The 23,051-nt window shown below is 35.8% G+C and overlaps 1 protein-coding gene across 1 annotated transcript in view; it reads left to right on the plus strand.

Moving 5' to 3' along the window:
* RNGTT (RNA guanylyltransferase and 5'-phosphatase) overlaps positions 1 to 23,051 on the plus strand; it is a 218,660-nt gene that overhangs the window by 61,921 nt on the left and 133,688 nt on the right. Inside the window, exons 9-11 of the mRNA XM_082855531.1 lie at positions 170 to 305; positions 10,276 to 10,347; positions 21,470 to 21,634. Coding sequence (XP_082711657.1) covers positions 170 to 305; positions 10,276 to 10,347; positions 21,470 to 21,634 — 373 coding nt within the window. The remainder of the gene's footprint in view (positions 1 to 169; positions 306 to 10,275; positions 10,348 to 21,469; positions 21,635 to 23,051) is intronic.

The raw sequence follows: 23,051 nt of genomic DNA on the forward strand, positions 1-23,051 counted from the left end.
TTTTGTTATTTGTGGTACTTTAATTTGAATGATGGTGGAGGGGGGACTCTGGTGAACATTATTCCAGGCAGCTATTGTAAGTCTAAGGAAAAACAATTCAACTGATATTTCTTACGACTCTATTCTTGAATTTTACTGTTAATATTATCTTTTTAATGTTTCATTTAAGGTATATGATGTTGATTGATGGCACAAATGAAGTTTTTATGATTGATAGAGATAATTCAGTGTTTCATGTTTCAAATCTGGAATTTCCATTTCGTAAAGATCTCCGCATGCATTTATCGAATACTCTCCTAGATGGGGTAAGTCATATTTTATCTTTTTTTAAAAAATATCAAACATTGCTGTTTTTCTTTCTTGTGCAAGTACATGTGTATTTTTAATAACTAAACAGGAAATTTAGAATCAGATCCAGTTTTTTTTAAAAGTTTTTTTTATTGGTGTATAATTGACAGTTAAAAAATTGAATCTAGTTTTTGTTAAGATGTTAAATTCCCTTTATCTCTTACCTGCACTTACTGTCACTTGATCATTGTCTTAGATACAGAATAAGTGAACAAAATTAAATCTTAATTCTTTTGTTCTTTGTGATTGAAAAAAATTCTTACTGAAAAACTCATTTTATTGTTTTACTTGTCAGTTGAATTTTAATTGAGTGATGTGACATATCACATTTTTCCTTGGCTCTTTAGCTATATGAACTAATAGTTCTTGTTGAAAGAGGATCGTGTCTTTGAAAGCAGCCACTTGTACTTTTACATTTGAATTTTGAAAGCTGATAAGAATTTTCCCATTCAGAAAATCTATACTTAATAATCATAAAATTACTTGATTAAAAATATTTTAACTTTCTCCTGAGCAGACAGCTTTCTTCTCCCCAATTCTAAATGTATTCGTTCATTGTAAATAAAAATTAAAATAATACAGAACATTACAAAAAAGCTGGTAAAAATCACCTGAACTCTTAACCATTGGAGTAACTTCTGTTATCATTTTGATGAACATTATTCCAGACTTTTCTCTGTGCCAGAACATTCAATCTTACATCTGCTCCTGAAGGATTCACATTCATATTAGTAATACTAACTCAGGGCATAGATTCTTAAACAGAATGTCTATCAGAATCTTTTGGGGACTTGGGACCCCTTCCAGTCCCAGTAAGATTCTGAGTACAGGTACCTCTGCCCTGGCTGAAAATGAGTACTTTGGTCAAATATGTACCCACGTGGATAGTTACATAATTTTGCATGAAAAGATTTAAATGTTACATCTGTTTTGTAATTTGTGTTGTTTTCACTTAGCAATGTGTTTTGGACCTTTTTCACATAAAAGTCTGAATGATAGACCACTGTATATGTAAACACTAATTTAGGGTTTCCAGACTATCTTGCTTATGAAAATTATAGGGGATGCTTGTTAAAAATATGGCCTATCCCAGTAGCCTATCCTAGACCTAGTGAATTAGACTCTCCCAGGGGTCAAGTTATCTCTATTTTTAATAAGTGCCCAAGTGATTTTAATTAGGCAAGTTTGACAAACAATTCTGTAATTAATTTAGCCAGCCCTCTTTTGGTGGACATTTGGATTTTTTGTATTATAAGACATACTTGTATGCATATCCTTATACCTTTTTCTTTCACAGTTGTGCAGTTGTTTTTTTTTTTTTTTTTTTTTTTTTTTGCGGTATGCGGGCCTCTCACTGCTGTGGCCTCTCCCATTGCGGAGCAACAGGCTCCTGACGCACAGGCTAAGCGGCCATGGCCCACGGGCGCAGCCGCTCTGCGGCATGTGGGATCCTCCCGGACCGGGGCACGAACCCGTGTCCCCTGCATCGGCAGGCCGACTCCCAACCACTGCGCCACCAGGGAAGCCCAATTGTGCAGTTTTATAATTAAGATTCTTAGAAGTGAGATTCTACTTAAAGTAACTGAGGAAAAAAGAACTAAATTGGCACAAATAATTAGGTTTCAGCTTGACTTGCTTCAGGCTGGATCTGGGGACTCAAGTGATATGGACCATGCTGTCTTTCTCTCTCTTTCTTTGCTTACTTGTCTGTCTGTTCTCACTCTGCATGAAGGCTCTTCCCATGTGGGAGGCAAGGTGCCTTGCAAAGCAAGCAGAAAGGGAACTTTTCTCTCCCAATATCCATATATCAATCCCAGGGAAGATTCCAGAGGGCCTTGCCTAAGTTATATATATATCCAAGGAAGAGAGACAGTGGAGACCAGGGGCTCATAGGTGGCAGTACCACTTGGAGTACAAGAGACGTAGTCCTCCCAAGGCAGGGACAGTAACCTGATACACTGTACTGTGTTCACTATGCTGGATTTGGGGGCATTACCCGTTTTAAACATTGACATGTATAATTGCCACCCTTCTTTCCAGAAAGTTTGAACACATGTATAGTTCAGCCATCCTAAAGGATCTATGCACTGTCTTATTAAACACTGGGTTTTGAAAATTTTAAATCTTCTAATTTTAAATGACTTTTTCATTTTAGGAGATAGTATAGCATAGTGGTTAAGAACCCTGACTCTAACTGATGGTGTCTTATTGGCTCCATGAGTTATTGTATGAGGGCCCTAATATCGTTTACTCAGTTTCGTTATCTGTAGTGAAGTTAGGCTAATAACAGTACTTAGGTCTTGGTGCTGTTGTGAAGATTAAGTTGGATAGTTTATATAAAGTGCTGATAATAGTGTCTGGCACATAGTGAAATAAATGTTTACCTCTTAATTTATGTGACTTGTTGAGGAGGTTTAATATTTTTTCACTTCTGTTTTACTGTATTTAGTATAATACAGAGTTACTATATTTCTTCTGTGAGTTGCCCATTCAGATCTTTCATACATTTTTCTGTTGGGTGTTCATGTTTTTCTTACTGATTTATGAGAAGTGTTTGTCTATTGGGGTATTACTTTATGACCCATATTTTGAAAAAATAATATTTTTTCTGGTGTTTTCGGTGGCACAGGTTTAAATTTATGTAGGTAAATTATAAACATCTTGTTTTTTTTAAAAAAAATATTTATTGGAGTATAGTTGATTTACAATGTTGTGTTAGTTTTAGATGTACAGCAAAGTGAATCAGTTATACATATACATAATTCACTCTTCTTTAGATTCTTTTCCATATAGGTTATTACAGAGTACTGAGTAGAGTTCCCTGTGCTATACAGTATGTCCTTATTAGTTATCTATTTTATATATAGTAGTTAAACACCTTGGTTTTTAATATTTGGCTTTTGTGTCATTTTACGAAAGATATTTTTACTTCAGAATTATTATAATAGTCCCCTGTTTTTCCTTCTAATACTTTTATGGTTTCATTTACATATTTAAATATTTGATCTATCCACAATACATTTTGGTAAAATGAGTAAGATAGGGATACAGTTTTATTTATTTCCAAATGTCTAAATTGTTACCTCAGCACCAGTCTGCTAATGTATTTTTCCTTTTTAATTAGGTATATCATTTTTATTGTATATGGGATTCCCTTATATCGTTGTTTGTTTCTTGATTCGCTTTCCTATTCCATTAATATTTTGGTCTTCCCGTGGTAGTTTTAGGTTGACTTACAGGCTGTAACTTTAGCATACAATTTAATGTCTGATAGTGCAAGGATATCCAATCTCTTGGCTATTCTTAAGTTTGTCACTTAGATTTTGCTCTCTTTATTTAGCTTTCGGGTGAACAAGGCTATTTGAGAAGTTAGGCTGAATTAGTGTGTTATACTTTATGTGCAAATCTGTACAACAAGAAGCTTGTATTTTTCTCTGCAGAATGATCTCTGGTAGGCTTATCTCCAGACCATTTACCTTTCTGTTTGCTATGTTTGGTTGTGTGGTTTATCTCTTTGCCACACCTTCACTATTTTTCTTTGGAGGGAAAAGGGACTCTACATCTTTCTTATGGCTTCCCACAACTGTAAGTTTCTTTTCTACAGGGATACTGCTCATGTTCTTTAGTATTTATTCACTTTTTCAGTATTGAACCTTTTTCACAAGGCAGATTGAATTATATCTGGCTAATAGTCTCTGGAATTTGTATGAGAATGCTTCCTGTCTTAAGATGAAATTTGCGTCTCTGTTTCAGATTTATATCAGTGATATTGGGAAAATAGTGAGTAGCTTGTGAATGTTCATTTAAACTCTCAATGATAGAATTACCCTAATGAAAGCCACATGCATAAAATATGTATTTATTTGTTTAACAGAGGGAGTACCATTTTCCAAGTGACCTGAATGCTTGTTGCCCCAATCCCATGTGCTTTTTAAAAAATTTACCAGGTAAATATTGGAGTGTGCAAGCCAGAAGATGGAAGACTGTGATTGGAGAATGAGATGTTTGAATCAGCCACTTCTGAGGTATAGTTTTGGGTGATGAGAAGGTTCAGGATGTGACGTAGAGAGAGTGAGAGTTTGAGGTTGTGTGGAGAAGAGCAGTGGACATGAGATCAAGGAAAATTTTAGATGGGTCATAAAGAGTGATGACAGAAGTCCAGGGAGAGGTTGACTGAGCTGGATATAAAGATTAGAAAGAAGGAAAGAAGGTAGTATAGTTGATTGAGACTGAGTGGCAAACGGAGACTGAGCGAAGAGTAACTATAGAGTCACAGAATTGTCTATACTGTGTACTCTGTGAGGCTACTAGTATTATAAATTTTCATTCCTGTGACGGTGTGCGTGGTAAAATATTTTGACATATATACGTAAACTTTTTAACACATTTGTGCGTGTGCGCGCACGCATGCTGCACGTGCACACACACACCCCCTTGTGGTTGACAGAGCCACTGCATAAGGTTGGAAGTATTGCTACTGCACATCTCCAAGGTGTTCCGTTCTTATCGTAGTTGCTGTGACAGCTACCCCGGGAGTTGTGCTGTCCATAATCTGCATTGCCAATACAGCAGCTCTGGTAATTGGTTCATGGGAACAGCAAGAACATTTATTTTGATTTTTGTTACTTTCATTTTATTTAAGATACAGTTTTTTAGCATCATAATTCATAAAATAAAAGGAAGAAAAAGACTCAAGTTATAGCATTTGCAAAAGTTTAGTGTAGTTTTTCATTCCTATCATGTACCACACCAGGAGTGCAGGCATTGTTTAGAAGGTTGAGAAGAAGGCCTCACCCTGGAGATATCTTACTTCATTGGGTTGGGACGGAGAATGATAGGTAACGAATAAAACGAAGATTGGCATTTAAAACAAGTCCTTTGGTTGTTTAGAGGAGAAATGAATTACATCTAGTTAGAAACTAAAGATGGTTTATAGAGGAGTTGGTGTTAGATATGGGAAGATTTCTATAGAAAGAGATTTTTGTTGGACATGGGCCAAGGGCATTCCAGGTAGGAAATAATGCTTAAAAATTAGATGCTTAACCACCTGCAGATTTAACTTAGCAGTACTATTTATTTTCACCCCAAACTTGGATAACTGAGAGCAACATAATAGACTCTTGTGAGGTTTTAAAATAGCAATATGATTCATGATGTCAGTTTACTTGGACCAGAATTATAGTTGCCATATCTGTTTTTCCACTTAGTTAATTAAAACAGTCCTCTGTAGTTTCCTGTTTCTTCTACATTTTCATTTGCAAATTGTTTTTGTCAAATTCCAAATCCAAGAATAACTCAAACTGCCTAATTGTCTGGCTGTCATATGTGAGCGTTTAAGCTTTTGTTTTGCTCTCTAGATTATGTTCTTTGACCCACAGAATGTGGAAAATAGGAGTTTAGAAATACGGCAGTAATTCACTTGAAACAAATCAGTGAAGTTCAATCAATTTTATACTGAGGATAAGAGGAGGATATAGCAGTTAATCATTAAAGTTAATAACAAAAATCTTGGGAAAATGGCATGTCTTTTCATCTGTTAATTTTTTATAAAGGAATATGCATGCTCATTGTTAAAATTTTAGGAAGTCTGTATGTTATAAAATAGAACTCAACTATCAAGAAGAGATTAAATTTTAACATTTTGATGTATTTCCTTTTAGTCATTTTTGTTGTGCCTGTATTTATAGAACGTGTGTAATCAACACATACATAGCTGACGTTTAATATATGCTGTGTATCTGGGGTTCCATCGTTTTCCTTCACTCTGAAGAACTGATTTTAGGATTTCTTTTTCTTTTTAAAATTTAACTTTATTGAAAAAGTTGAAATATAATTTACCATTCTAAGGTATATAAGTCAGTGGTTTTTAGTATTCACAAGATTATGCAACCACTGCTATCTAATTCAGGAACATTTCATCACTTAACTATGATAATTAGAACCAAGTGGGCCTTATCTGAAAGGATTTCAAGGAATGGGTTACCTTTGAGATGAACTTTGAAGGCCCACAGGTTTTCCACAGTTAATTACTTCCTTTCATTAAAACCCTTCAGTGGGGGCTTCCCTGGTGGTGCAGTGGTTAAGAATCTGCCTGCCAGTGCAGGGGACATGGGTTCAAGCCCTGGTCTGGGAAGATCCCACATGCTGCGGAACAACTAAGCCCGTGCACCACAACTACTGAGCCTGCGCTCTAGAGCATGAGAGCCACAACTGCTGAGACTGTGAGCCACAACTACTGAAGCCCATGTGCCTAGAGCCCGTGCTCTGCAACAAGAGAAGCCACCACAATGAGAAGCCTGCATACCACAACAAAGAGTAGCCCCCGCTCACCGCAGCTAGAGAAAGCCCGCGTGCAGCAACGAAGACCCAACGCAGCCAAAAATAAATAAATAAAACAAATTTATATTAAAAAAACCCAAAACACCCCTTCAGTGGTTCTCCATTGCTTAAAGCATGAAAGCCAAAGTACGTAATGTAATATTCCTTATATCTGGGCCGCGCCTAAGCATTTAACATCATCTTTGACTGTGAGCCCTTTAAAGCATAAGTCCCACCTATTACTGAGCTTTGGATAGTTTACCACCTTCTCCATGCCTTTTAAATACCATTTGGCGTGTCCACCATCCTGCTAGAAGATATCCACCACATCTTTCAGGATTCAGCTAATGGGTTTCTCACCTTATTATCAAACCTTTGTCTTACTCTTCAGGTAGAAATAACCACTCCTTCTCCTTATGTTTATACAATGTGCCCTTATTGACTGGAATAGTAAAGGTGTATACTTGTTGTCTTAGTATAGTTATTAATAGCCATCTCTCACTCTCAAAAGTATCCTGGTTTAGACAGATAGCTACATGGTCATTCTCTCTGTATGGCCATCTGTCATTAAAACTGTAGCTCTTCCTTCGACCTAGCTACTTATATATTTTCCTCTCTTTCTATTACTCTGAGCCCCTTGAAGCTAGGGACTGGGTGCTTAATGTCTCCAGCACTTAGAGCATAGAGTATAGTTTGGGCTCAGGAAATATTAAATGGGTAGGCAGAAGAGTGGATGCCTGGGAACTTCAGATAAAGGCAATGGAATATGGAGAAGTACAGAGGATAGGAAAGTCAAACATGCAGATTTTGGGTTTTTTTTCGTAGGGCCCATAATAAAGGATTCAGCATCTTTTTTCTGTGGGTTTACAATTTTCATCAAAAGTAGAATGTTTTTGTGCATTTCTACCTTCCACCTGTTGAAAATTTAATTACTAATGTTCTTTCATTAAAACAACAACAACAAACTTTTCTGTTTCATTTTGGATAGTTTGTATTGATTTGTCTTCACGTTCATGAATCTCTCCTTCTCCAGCATCTAAACCACTGTTCATCCCAACCACAGTATTTTTCACCTCAGACATTGTAGTTTTCACCTCTGGAAATTGAATTTGAGTCTTTTTTAAGTCTTCTGTGTCTCTACTTACCTTTTTGAATATATGGGATACTGTTAGAATGTTCTTGCCTGCTAGCTCTAACATCGCTCACAGTTTTAGGCCTATTTTGATGGATTTTTTTCTCCTCTTTATGAGCTGTGTGTTTTTGTCTCTTTGCATACCTGGTAATTTTTGATTGGCTGCCAGATGTTTTGAATTTTACCTTGTTGGGGGCTCAATATTTTTGTATTCCTATAACTATTCTTGAGCTTTGTTCTGAGATGCAGTTAATTTACTTGGGACTAGTTTGTGCCTTTTGAGTCTTGTTTTTAAGATTTGTTAGGTGAGGAGTCTTTAGGGATAATTATCCTCCGCTACTGAGATAAGATCCTTCTGAGTACTCAATGCCCTGTGAGTTATGAGACTTTCTAATCTGGCTGGTGGGAACAGGCGTTATTCCCAACCTTGTTGAGTGACATGTATGGTTCTCTTTAAGATTTTTGGGTACTTCTTTGCCTGACCTTGAGTAGTTTCCTCACATGCTTGCTTTGCTGAATATTCATGGGGGTCTATCTGAAGACGTCCCTCTTCCACCCTATCCTCTGCTGTGAAAACTCTAGCCTCATTGGTCTCCCTAGACAGCCTGGTCTATTTTCTCAATTCAGGGAGACTGCTGGGCTCTCCTGGGCTCCCCCTGCCTGCATTGAAGCCTGGAAACTCTCCTCAACCAATAAACTGGGACAGTTGTAGGGCTCATATAGTTATTTACTGTTTCCTAGGAGTTACTGTACTTTGTTGCTGGATGTCTAGTGCCTTGAAGATCATTTCTTCATATATTTTGTCCACCACACAGCCTAGGTCTTTGTTAGAATCCCTGGGTTCTCTTCTCTTTTAAAAACTGTGGGTAAATGTTTTCTTCAGCGAGTTGGGAGCCATATTTTATTCCAGTAATGCTCAGATTGTTTCTCCAATTCAGCACGCAGTCCCGTAGCCTTTATTTCAGACAGGAGGAGTGTTCTGCTATTTTAATTACTTTTTAATCGGAAGAGGGAAAAAAGAAGACAAGAATAACCACCGAGTTTCCTTCTCTATATTTTAATGTAATAGTGACAGTTATCAATGATTTGTCATTTTACAAGTAGGGCTTTTGGGGGTTTAGTGGGCTTGGAGGTGAACCCTTTTTGTTTTACCAGAATTTTGGTAGTTTCCATGGTTATCAGTTTTTAAACTTACTGGTTTGTTTATTCCTTTTTACTTGTTTAGTTTGCTGATAATAAACTTTCTTTTTTGTTATTTTTACTGTTTGAAGAAGATATGTATTTACTCATTTCATCAGGTAATTTGGGAGGGAAATTCTGTGATTTCTGCTCTCTGAACCTGGAAGTCCACTTAATTTCCATCCACACATTTTTGAAAAGATTAATTGAAACCTGTTATTGGTGCTACCTTGTTGGCTTATAAAATTCTCAGATACAAGTACTTAAAAATATTTCAGTGAACAAATTTAAAGTAATGAAAATGATTTATGTCAATTGTTGGGTTCAAGATGATAACCATAAATAAATGTCTGTAGCTTAACTAATACATATTTGAGAAAGAAATCAATTGGTAATAGTTGCTTAAAACTAGAAAATATATTTGTCTTCCATCAGTGTGTTCTTTGTAATTTTAGATGGTTGTGTGTGGTTATTGTCATGAAATTAGATAATAAAAAGACTGTTTAGTTTCCAAGGAAAAATATGAGGAAAGAATAATAATTTTAGGTTAAAACCTATTATTAAGAATTAATATTTTGGGTAATTATTAAGATCCTGCAAGCTGCATGACATGGCAGAAAAAAATTTTTTAAAATCCTACATTATATGCCTGTAATCATCCTTTAGTGTCCTTTATCTTTTTTCTGTCAGAGTGCAGATTTTAAGTTCGTTTCACTTAATGGCTGTGATATGTGATATCATATTCTCTTGCCCTGTTCCCTTTGATCATAGTAGAGGGATACGGAACCAAGAAAGAACCAAGGGATACGGGATCCGTATCCAAGAAAGGGATACGGAACCAAGGGTCACATGGAGATTTTATCTATAATAAGGGCACCATTTATACCTATAGATTTTATGATTAAAGCAATTGACATACAACAGAATTTAAAGCAATAATGATTTAGCAAAATTTATTTTTTAAATGTTGCTGATATTTAGAATTTAAAATTTGTAGTTTCTTTATCCTAATAGTTGCTTAGTAATTCAAACATAAGATGTAGAATAGAAATTCAAATATAAAAAATGAGGTGATATTGTCATATGATTTTATTGCAATACAGAATAAATTCATGGTGGGTTTTTTTGTGGTGCTGACAGTCTATTGATTTGATCCGTGTAGAAGTGTGTTCACTTTGAAATTTCATCAAGTTGTATATTTATGATTTATGTACTTTCTGTGTGAATGTTATATTTTAATCAAACTAAAGAAATTGCTCTTAAAGTATGAGTAAACTTACCTTCTTTTCTCTTTAAAGGAAATGATTATTGACAGAGTAAATGGACAGGCTGTTCCTAGATACTTGATATACGACATAATTAAATTCAATGTAAGTACCTTTTATAATTTATAAAATAAAAATGTCACTGAGATAATAATCAGTTTTTAACAAATAAAAAGTTCTACTGTCTTAGAGATAGTAGGAAAGCAGAATGATGACTCATTCAAATTACCCATTTGATACCTTATTAATACTTTTACGTCTCCTTTTCTTTCTCTTAATTGCCTAATATTTAGCACATTTCTTTGTCTTTGGATTCTTTAGGAACTTCAAGTGAGTAAGGAAAAAAGTTTAATTGTGATAAAATAAGACAGCATTTTGTAAAATGGAAAATTCTCAATTTTAGTTATCCTGTACTCGATTAAAAAGTCTCCAAATTTTATTAGTCTGTCACTTAAAAAAAAAACAGAGAAACTGACTATGAGTGTTCACTGTGTAACATGGAGGCACAAATATGTTATTCATGAGTACATGCAGGAAACTTGAAAACAAAATATAAAATTGCCTGTTGTAAATAGATTAAAAAAATAGGAATTATATTCTCTACCCATTTCCTGCAATGTTAGACTCATCAAGAATCTGTTTTCCTGTTAATGTTTAATTATAGTATGAATGACTAAATTATTTAGGCAGTACAAGATGACTTCTGTAAATGCAAGAATTTCTTTCAGTAGTGTATATCCATGAAAAGGTGTAATCATTCCTCTAGACGTGTTATTCAAATTGCATAATCACTTAGTATTCAAACCAGACTGAAAGCAATTAAGACTTCTGGAATTAAAAGTGTTAAGTTATAAGGTTTTGAAGATTTATAACAAGGCTTTTAAAAAGTTCTTTTTAAGGGGTATACATTTTAAATTGTAGTAGTAAGATTCAGGATTGCATTTATCCAGATTATTTTTTCCTGGAAATGTTCAATGTATGTATCTCATTTTTTTGTTGAATTTCTATATTTCAGAGTTTCAAATTTAAGAAACTCAGTCAGAAATCAAGTTTTATTTTTGTTCTGTCTGTGACCACTATATTCCTCAAAAGTAAGGTGTTCCAGAATTGATTTATTCTCATTACAGATATTGGAATAATGTTCATTGGGCCATAACGAGATGTAAAGGATGGGGTTGGCCTTGTTTCTTTGTGAATGGGGGTGCACTGTCTCCTTTGCCTCTTGATAATGAACTCCACTTTAATATTGTTCAGTGCAGGTTCACTTCTTAGTCTGGGAGCTTTGCCTGAGACAACAGCCTTCTAATTCTTTAAAAAAATATGAAAAATTTCAGCATGCACAAATATATAGAGAATAATGTAAGGCATACTTATGTACTGACCTCCAGATTTGTTGAAGTTTAACATTGTCATTTTTACTCCACTTTCTTTTCAGTAAGGAATAAATCATTACAGATTCAGTAGGAGTTTCTTGTGCACACCTCTCTCATTCCATTCTTGACCATCTTATCCAGAAGCAGATTCTACCCTGAATTTAATGTTTATTATTCCCATGAATGTTTTTAATACCTTTACTATCTAGTGTAGATCGATAAGATATATGTGGTGTATTCTTTTGCAGTGTTTCTACTGTTATATAAATGTCATTGTACTACTGTACTATGGTACCCAACATTTGGTCCACCTTATTTGTTGATATTTATTTGTGTTAATACATACAGGTTTAGTTCACTCACTTTAATTAGTATTTTATTACATTGTATAAATATACAGAATTTATCTTTTTTCCATTTGATGGACATTGGGGTTTCCATATTTTGCTGTTATACTACTATTGCATGGAACAGTTTTATATACTTTTTATTGTGTGTGTATGTCCAGGTTTCTCTAGGATAGTTCTCATTCTTGGGATACAATCATCTAGGAAGCGTTTTAAAAAGCCAGTCCCTCTTCCCTACATCATGGAGATTCTGATTAAACTGGCGACTTCAGCTTTTTTGTTGTGTTGCTAAATTCCCCTCAGAAGTAGTTGTACCACTTTACCACAGTTGGTATTATCAGATTTTAAGATCTTTGTCAATTGGATTGTTTTAATTTGCTTTCCTGATTACTAATGAAGTTAAGCATATTTCATGTTTATTTTTACTTGTTTGAATTTTTCTTCTGTGATTTAACTGCAAGTTTGAATAATCTTCTAATAGCTATCTTTTCTGGATTCTAATCCTTTCTTAGTTATATATGTGGCAAACAATATGTTTTCCATATTAATATCTATTGATTCACAGAAGTTTTTCATTTTAATGAAATCCAGCTCACTATATCTCAAAGTTTGTGCTTTTGTGTCTTGTTTAGGAGATTCAACCATATTTTCCTGTAAAAATGATTAATTCATGCTTTTCATCTCTTGGTCTGTAATCATTCATTCAGTAAGGATTTATTGAGTACCTTTTGCTTTATTTCATTGATTTTTAAAATTTTAACTTTTTTTGCATTTTTGAATTTTACTTTATTTTTTTATACAGCAGGTTCTTATTAGTCATCCATTTTATACATATTAGTGGATACATGTCAATCCCAATCTCCCAATTCATCACACACACACCCCACGACCACCACTTTCCCCACTTCATGTCCATACGTTTGTTCTCTACATCTGTGTCTCCATTTCTACCCTGCACACCAGTTCCTCTGTACCATTTTTCTAGGTTCCACATATATGCGTTAATATACGATATTTGTTTTTCTCTTCCTGACTTGCTTCACTCTGTATGACAGTCTCTAGATCCATCCATGTCTCTACAGATGACCCAGTTTCGTTCCCTTTTATGGCTGAGTAATATTCCATTGTATATATGTACCACATCTTCTTTATCTATTCGTCTGTTGATGGGCATTTAGGTTGCTTCCATGACCTGACTATTATAAATAGTGCTGCAATGAACATTGGGGTGCATGTATCTTTTTCAATTATGGTTTTCTCTGGATATATGCCCAGTAGTGGGACTGCTGGGTCATATGGCAATTCTATTTTTAATTTTTAAGGAACCTCCATACTGTTCTCCATAGTGGCTGTATCAATTTACATACCCACCAACAGTGCAAGAGGGTTCCCTTTTCTCCACACCCTCTCCAGCATTTGTTGTTTGTAGATTTTCTGATGATGCCCATTCTAACTGGTGTGAGGTACCTCACTGTAGTTTTGATTTGCATTTCTGTAATAATTAGTGATGTTGAGCAGCTTTTCATGTGCTTCTTGGCCATCTGTATGTCTTCTTTGGAGAAATGTCTGTTTAGGTCTTCTGCCCAATTTTGGATTGGGTTGTCTGTTTTTTTGATATTGAGATTCATAAGTTGTTTATATATTTTAGAGATTAATTCTTTGTCCATTGATTCATTTGCAAATATTTTCTCCCATTCTGAGGGTTGTCTTCTCATCTTGTTTGTAGTTTCCTTTGCTTTGCACAAGCTTTTAAGTTTCATTAGGTCTCATTTGTTTATTTTTGTTTTTATTACCATTACTCTAGAAGAAGGATCAAAAAAGATCTTGCTGTGATTTATGTCAAAGAGTGTTCTGCCTGTGTTTTCCTCTAAGAGTTTTATAGTGTCCAGTCTTACATTTAGGTCTCTCTAATCCATTTTGAGTTTATTTTTGTGTGTGGTGTTAGGGAGTTTCCGTATTTCATTCTTTTACCTGTAGCTGTCCAGTTTTCCCAGTACCATTAGTTGAAGAGACTGTCTTTTCTCCATTGTATATCCTTGCCTCCTTTGTCATAGATTAGTTGACCATAGGTGTGTGGGTTTACCTCTGGGCTTTCTATCCTGTTCCACTGATCTATATTTCTGTTTTTGTGCCAGTACCATACTGTCTTGATTAGTGTAGCTTTGTAGTATAGTCTGAATTCAGGGAGTCTGATTCCTCCAGCTCTGTTTTTTCCCCTCAAGACTGCTTTGGCTATTCAGGGTCTTTGTGTCTTCATACAAAGTGTGAAATTGTTTGTTCTAGTTCTGTAGAAAATGCCATTGTTAATTTAATAGGGATTGCATTGAATCTGTAGATTGCTTTGGGTAGTATAGTCATTTTCACAATATTGATTCTTCCAATCCAAGAACATGGTATATCTCTCCGTCTGTTTGTATCATCTTTAATTTCTTTCATCAGTGTCTTATAGTTTTCTGCATACAGGTCTTTTGTCTCCCTAGGTAGGTTTATTCCTAGGTATTTTATTCTTTTTGTTGCAATGGTAAATGGGAGTATTTCCTTAATGTCTCTTTCAAATTTTTCATTATTAGTATATAGGAATGCAAGAGATTTCTGTGCATTAATTTTGTATCCTGCTACTTTTTTACCAAATTCATTGACTAGCTCTAGTAGTTTTCTTGTGGCACCTTTAGGATTATCTATGTATAATATCATGTCATCTGCAAATAGTGACAGTTTTACTTCTTCTTTTCCGATTTGGATTCCTTTTATTTCTTTTTCTTCTCTGATTGCCGTGGCTAAGACTTTCAAAACTATGTTGAATAATAGTGGCAAGAGTGGACATTGTTGTCTTGTTCCTGATCTTAGAGGAAATGCTTTCAGTTTTTCACCATTGAGAATGATGTTTGCTGTGGGTTTGTCGTATATGGCCTTTATTATGTTGAGGTAGGTGCCCTCTATGCCCGCTTTCTGGAGAGTTTTCATCATAAGTGGGTGTTGAATTTTGTCAAAAGCTTTTTCTGTATCTGTTGAGATGATCATATGGTTTTTCTCCTTCAATTTGTTAATATGGTTTATCACATTGATTGATTTGTGTATGTTGATGAATCCTTGCATTCCTGGTATAAACCCCACTTGGTCGTGGTGTATGATCCTTTTAATGTGCTGTTGGATTCTGTTTGCTAGTATTTTGTTGAGGATTTTGCATCTATATTCATCAGTGATACTGGTCTGTAATTTCTTTTTTTGTAGTATCTTTGTCTGGTTTTGGTATCAGGGTGATGGTGGCCTCATAGAATGAGTTTGGGAGTGTTCCTCCCTCTGATATATTTTGGTAGAGTTTGAGAAAGATAGGTGTTAGCTCTTCTCTAAATGTTTGATAGAATTCACCTGTGAAGCCATCTGGTCCTGGACTTTTGTTCCTTGGAAGGTTTTTAATCACAGGTTCAATTTCATTACTTGTGATTGGTCTATTTATATTTTCTGTTTCTTCCTGGTTCAGTCTTGGAAGGTTATAGCTGTCTAAGAATTTGTACATTTCTTCCAGGTTGTGCATTTTATTGGCATAGAGTTGCTTATAATAGTCTCTAAGGATGCTTTATATTTCTGTGGTGTCTGTAGCAACTTCTCCTTTTTCATTTCTAATTTTATTGATTTGAGTCTCTCCCTCTTTTTCTTGATGAGGCTGGGGAATGGTTTATCAGTTTTGTTTATCTTCTCAAAGAACCAGCTTTTAGTTTTATTGATCTTTGCTGTTTTTTTCTTTGTATCTATTTCATTTATTTCTGCTCTGACATTTATGATTTCTTTCCTTCTACTAACTTTGGGTTTTGTATGTTCTTCTTTCTCTAGTTCCTTTAGGTGTAAGGTTAGATTGTTTATTTGAGATTTTTCTTGTTTCTTGAGGTTGGCTTGTATAGCTATAAACTTCCCTCTTAGAACTGCTTTTGCTGCATCCTGTAGGTTTTGGATCGTCATGTTTTCGTTGTCATTTGTCTCTAGGTGTTTTTTGGTTTCCTCTTTAATTTCTTCAGTCATCTCTTGGTTATTTAGTAATGTATTCTTTAGCCTCCATGTGTTTGTGTTTTTTAATGTTTTTTCCCTGTAATTCATTTCTAATCTTAGTGCATTGTGGTCAGAAAAGATGCTTGATGTGATTTCAGTTTTCTTAAATTTACTGAGGCTCGATTTGTGACCCAAGATGTGATCTATCCTGGAGAATATTCCATGTGCACTTGAGAAGAAAATGTAATCTGCTGTTTTTGGATGGAAGGTCCTATAAATATCAATTAAATGTATCTGGTCTTTTGTGTCATTTAAAGCTTGTGTTTACTTATTAATTTTCTGTTTGGATGATCTGTCCATTGGTGTAAGTGGGGTGTTAAAAGTCCCCCACTATTATTGTGTTACTGTGAATTTCCTCTTTTATAGCTGTTAGCAGTTGCCTTATGTATTGAGGTGCTCCTGTGTTGGGGCATATATATTTACAATTGTTATATCTTCTTCTTGGTTTGATCCCTTGATTATTATGTAGTGTCCTTCCTTGTCTCTTGTAACATTCTTTATTTTAAAGTCTATTTTATTTTTTTTTTTTTGCGGTACGTGGGCCTCTCACTGTTGTGGCCTCTCCCGCGGCGGAGCACAGGCTCCGGACGCGCAGGCTCAGCGGCCATGGCTTATGGGCCCAGCCGCCCCACGGCATGTGGGATCCTCCCGGACCGGGGCATGAACCCGCGTCCCCTGCATCGGCAGGCAGACTCTCAACCACTGCGCCACCAGGGAAGCTCTAAAGTCTATTTTATCTGATATGAGTATTGCTACTCCAGCTCTCTTTTGATTTCCATTTGCATGAAATATCATTTTCCATCCCCTCACTTTCAGTCTGTATGTGTCCCTAGGTCTGAAGTGGGTCTCTTGTAGACAGCACATATATGGTCTTGTTTTTGTTTCCATTCAGCGAGCTTGTGTCTTTTGGTTGGAGCATTTAATCCATTCACATTTAAGGTAATTATCGATACGTATGTTCCTTTGACCATTTTCTTAATTGTTTTGGGTTTGTTTTTGTAGGCCCTTTTCTTCTCTTGTGTTTTCCAGTTGGAGAAGTTCCTTTAGCATTTGTTGTAGAGCTGGTTTGGTGGTGCTGAATTCTCTTAGCTTTTGCTTGTCTGTAAAGCTTTTGATTTCTCCAGCGAATCTGAATGAGATCCTTGCTGAGTAGAGTAATCTTGGTTGTAGGTTCTTCCCTTTCATCACTTTAAATATATCATGCCACTCCCTTCTTCCTTGTAGAGTTTCTGCTGAGAAATCAGCTGTGGGAGTTCCCTTGTATGTTATTTGTTGTTTTTCCCATGCTGCTTTCAGTAATTTTTCTTTATTTTTTGCCAATTTGACTACTGTGTGCCTCAGTGTGTTTCTCCTTGGGTTTCTCCTGCCTGGGACTCTCTGGGCTTCCTGGACTTCGGTGGCTATTTCCTTTCCCATGTTATTTAAGTTTTCGACTATAATGTCTTCATATATTTTCTCGGGTCCTTTATCTCTCTCTTCTCCTTCTGAGACCCCTGTAATGCGAATGTTGTTGTGTTTAATGTTGTCCCAGAGGTCTCTTAGGCGTCATCATTTCTTTTCATTCTTTTTTCTTTATTCTGTTCTGTGGCAGTGAATTCCACCATTCTGTCTTCCAGGTCACTTATCTGTTCTTCTGCCTCAGTTATTCTGCTATTGATTCCTTCTAGTATATTTTTCATTTCAGTTATTGTTTTGTTCATCTCTGTTTGTTTGTTCTTTAATTCTTCTAGGTGTTTGTTCTCTAATTCTTCTAGGTCTTTGTTAAACATTTCTTGCATCTTCTTGATCTTTGCCTCCATGCTTTTTCTGAGGCCCTGGATCATCTTCCTTATAATTATTCTGAATTCTTTTTCTGGAAAGTTGCCTATCTCCACTTCGTTTGGTTGTTTTTCTGGGGTTTTATCTTGTTCCTTTTTCTGGTACATAGATCTCTGCCTTTTCATCTTGTCTATCTTTCTATGAATGTGCTTTTTGTTCCACGCTGCAGGATTGTAGTTCTTTTTGCTTCTGCAGTCTGCCCTCTAGTGGATGAGGGTATCTAAGAGGCTTGAGCACGTTTCCTGTTGGGAGGGACTGGTGGTGGGTAGAGCTGGGTGATGCTCTGGTGGGCAGAGCTCAGTAAAACTTTAATCCACTTGTCTGCTGATGGGTGGGGCTGGGTTCCCTCGTGTTGCTTGTTTTGCCTGAGGTGACCCAACACTGGAGCCTACCCAGCTCTTTGTTGGGGCTAATGGCGGACTCTGGGAGGGCTCATGCCAAGGAGTACTTCCCAGAACTTCTGCTGCCAGTGTCCTTGTCCCCACGGTGAGCCACAGCCACCCCCCGCCTCTGCAGGAGACCCTCCAACACTAGCAGGTAGGTCTGGTTCAGTCTCCTATGGGGTCACTGCTCCTTCCCCTGGGTCCTGATGCGCACACTACTTTGTGTGTGCCCTCCAAGAGTGGAGTCTCTGTTTCTCCCAGTCCTGTCGAAATCCTACAGTCTATTCCCAGTAGGCTTCAAAGTCTGATTCTCTAGGAATTCCTCCTCCCATTGCCAGACGCCCAGGTTGGGAAGCCTGACATGGGGCTCAGAACCTTCACTGCAGTGGTGGACTTCTGTGGTATAAGTGTTCTCCAGTCTGTGAGTCACCCACCCAGCAGTTATGGGATTTGATTTTATTGTGATTGTGCCCCTCCTACCATCTCATTGTGGCTTCTCCTTTGTCTTTGGATGTGGGGTATCTTTTTTGGTGAGTTCCAGTGTCTTCCTGTTGATTATTGTTCAGCAGTTACTTGCGATTCCGGTGCTCTCGCAAGAGGGAGTGATTAATTCATTGGTTTTTTAAGTCACAGTTTTTCACATTTCTGATAATAGAATATATTTATAATTGAAAGTGTCATATATTTAATTCTTTAATATACTGTGGAGCTTTCATTGATGTTTAACCATTTTGTTTATTTTGAATTATGAAATCAAGGTCACCCTTAGAAAAAATTTTTTTGAAATAATTGTTTGTAACTTTTCAGTTCCTTAGTTTATTATTTTGTACAGCAAGAATTTCATTGATAATTTTTTATATGTCAAGTATTAGTCTAGGTATTGAGTATGCCCAGAAGAATAGGACATAATTTCTTGCCTTCCAGGGAGTTTATAATTTAGTGCCCTGACCTTCAAAGGAGGCTACTTCTATAACAGTTCATTGGGATTTGGAAAGAAAATTGGATAACTCCTGTTTATTCTTAATCTATTATTCAATTTTTGTCTGTTTTATAACATACAGTTGTGCATGTATGCAATTTATTAAAAATTAATATGTATATATTATACACAATTGTTCGGATATGTGTTTAGATTGGATACAAAATTAAAAGAAACTTGCAGGGACTTCCCTGGCGGTCCAGTGGTTAGGACTCCACGCTTCCACTTCAGGGGGCATGGGTTTGATTCCCGGTCGGTGAACTGAGATCCCACATGCTGTACGGTCAAAAGAAACAAAAGAAAAAGAAATTTGCAGACCAGTGGTGTTATGAATGGGGATATAAATATAAAGAAATATTATAATGGTATCATAAGTATAATGTCAAAGATATATGGGAGATATAGAAATATATGAGAGGTACCAGAGAGGTGAGAATATTCCAGCTTACCCTGGGTATACTTGAGTTATTTGAAGTGTGGAGTTGTAGACAGAGAAAGTGATACAGATTAATTTTGAAGGAGTGAGCCTTAGAAGTCAGGAGCATTAGATGGTTTTTAGTGTACTTGATGTATGGTGAGATGTGAGACATAGCAGGAAATGAGAATGGATTTGTGGGTAGGAGACCAGATTACCTGAATAAGACATTTTAGCTTAGTTCTTTGTTCTGTATATAATAGGACACTACTGAAGGGTTTTAGTTACGGTAATGATATGATCTTATTTTTATTGCTTTGGAGGATAACTCCACTGGCATCGTGGATAGTGTTTTGAAGTGAGAAAGAACTCAAAACAGGGAGACCAGTTAGTCAATAGTTATTGAGCGCTTCCTGTAGTCTATTCTCAACGATTCAACACCTATCTATCAGGAGCTTCCTTTATGATAGGCAACACAGATTTGAAGGTGAACTTGATTTCAATCTATTCTAGTTTTGGTGAATTTTAAAGTGAAGAGTATCTAGGAGGGAATTTAGACTACTTAGAAGTTTTTTAAACAATTTTTAGGCTTTTAATTTTATTTCTTAAAAAGAGGGCTTGCTTGTTTCATTTTAATTTTATCAGGGTCTCAGTTCATCTAATAAATAAGCCTGACATTGTAGGTTTTTCAACCTTGTTGATGACATAGGTGACATGGAAAAGTTTGCACATGGACTGTGTGGTTATTTACTAACTAGCATTTCTTCAGTAAATAACCTTTACAAACAGTCGTATGCCTTTATGTAAAGGGAATATATTCTACCTTATACCTAGCTCTTGCTCACTTGTCTTGCTCCATCTTCTTTGCTGAGTATCAAAATTGTCATCCTTCCAAAGTTGAGAAAAAGCCATCCTTGAGGTGTATTTAATGTTCACAGATTAAGCAAGTGTTGCCACCCCTTTGTAAACAGTAGGTTGGGTAAAATGTTAGGTTGAGTGATATAGATGAGAGAAGTGAAAGAAGGCAGAAAAGATGGGAAAAATGCGTGGAAGTGTGTCCAATTGCAGAATAAAGAAAAGGGTACTTGATATACCATTGAGGTGATGCTGCTAATCCGGACCACTGCTGTCACCCAGGTGATATGTTATAGCTGTATTTGTATATACCATTAGGAGAGGACAAGCCCCTACCCTCAGCTTATACCAAAGTGTACATGTGCTTTTTATTTCATGGTTCAAACCATATATATATACCATAATATATATACTGTATATATACATATGGGGGAAGAAGAAAACTTTTGTTTTTATATATATCATATAAACCTTTTCTGTATTAGTTTTCAGAGTTGAGAATGTATTTGTTTAATAAATATCTTCTACTTCTTGAAGGCTGTAAAGTGTTAGCACTTTAAACAACAAAAAACATTATAGGTGACTTTTTTGCCTATTTTGGTGTGTTGTTTGCTTGTACTTTCCTGACTGTGGATTTTAGTTTTTACACAGGTTTTACTAATTCATGTAAACAATAAAAATGATTAGTGAGTATATTAATACTTTGATTCAGATGTGAAAACTTTGGATCAATTTATATTTGAGAAGATTTGTACCATTTTCCCGTACTCTTTTATATATTTATAATTAAAATAAGTAACTGTATGTGTGTGCATTTGCATGTTTAGGTATGCTTCTGTCATTAGTCAAATTAATCATCAGGGCTGGCACTTGTGGTTGTTCAGGCTATACACTGGGCAACTCCAAAGGATGCTGTTTATATAGACTGCTATGTATAGTGTATCAGCCTGATAATTATGCTGATAAAATAGTTTTTAGTGTTGAAATTTAAATAATTGTCTTGTTTAATTCAGGCACAGCCGGTTGGAGATTGTGATTTTAATATTCGTCTGCAGTGTATAGAACGAGAAATAATAAATCCTCGACATGAAAAAATGAAGACGGGGCTCATTGACAAAACACAGGAACCATTTAGAGTCAGAAATAAGCCATTTTTTGACATCCATGCTTCAAGAAAGGTAAAGTTTTCTAATTAATACTTGCAGTGTAACAAAACTCATCTTGGAAAAGGAATATGAATGACATTTTGAGACCCACTTGTCTTGATTTTTCCAGAAATTACTTGAATTGAATATAGCACTATATTGACAAACATATATAATTCCCAAGTCTGCTCTTTAGCAAGATCCTTTTTTTTTTTTTAATTGAAGTATAGTTGATTTACAATGTTGTGTTAGTTTCTGGTGTACAGCAAAGTAGTTCATATATATATACATATATATATATATATATTTTTTTCTTTTTCAGATTCTTTTCCATTATAGCTTATTACATGGTATTGAATATAGTGCCCTGTGCTATACTGTAGGTCCTTGTTGTTTACCTATTTTATTTTAGTAAGATTCTCAGTGACAGAAACTTAGGTTACTTCCTTGTTTTCTTTTCTTTTTTTCTTTTTAAAAAAATATTTATTTATTTGACTGTGCCAGGTCTTAGTTGCGGAATGCGGGATCTTTGTTGCCGCGTGCAGGGTCTTCGTTGTGGTGTTCGGGATCTTTACTTGTGGCACGTGGGCTCTTAGTTGGGGCATGTGGAATCTAGTTCCCTGACCAGGGATTGAACCCGGGCCCCCTGTATTGGGAGCACGGAGTCTTAACCCCTGGACCACCAGGCAAGTCCCCCTTGTTTCTTATAATAGTTTGTGATTCATGGCTATTGGTTCATATTATGTTTTTTAAAAAGCTGTAAACAGGATAGAATTATATAGAGTGAAAATCACCTGTTAAGCCTTCTGAAGGTCAACAGTGTTTACTACGTAGTCTTATTTTAAAAATTAATTTACATATATATATACATACATGTGGAAGGTTTTCTTTTGTTATTTATTTTTGTTTTGACACTGAAAACCCGAGACTTATTTCACTTAACAGTATAACTTGGAAATATTTCCATGACATGCAAAGAGATTTATAACTGCCGCATAGTATTTGACAGTAAAGATGCACCATGGAGTTATTATGTTTTGGAGGAGAGGTGGTTATGATAGAATAACATAGGAAATAATAGCAATGTAAGCAATTAAATGTTTTAAAATTTTTTCTAATATAATCTCACATGTTAGATGATGTAAGTTTTTGTTGTATTTTAACTGCTTCTACTCAAGTCCACTCAATTTGGTATTAGCCCTTGGATGTAATATTAGCAATAATCTCAGCACTGTTGAATGCCTATCTTTTCTTCTCAACAAATACAAAGTTATCATTCTACTTTCACTTATTGTGCATAATGCCTGCTTGGCATGGGACTGTTGGTTGACTTCTGGTGCCATGGCCTTCCCACAGTTCACTGCTTTTGTGTCTGTTCTGGCAGCAGGAATATTATAGGGTTGCCTAAAAGAGCCATACACTTCTGTGCCCTGCCCAGTCAGTAGGGTAG

The sequence above is a fragment of the Leucopleurus acutus genome, assembly GCF_964270905.1.
Source record: "Leucopleurus acutus genome assembly, chromosome: 15".
Classification (NCBI taxonomy): Eukaryota; Metazoa; Chordata; class Mammalia; order Artiodactyla; family Delphinidae; genus Leucopleurus; species Leucopleurus acutus.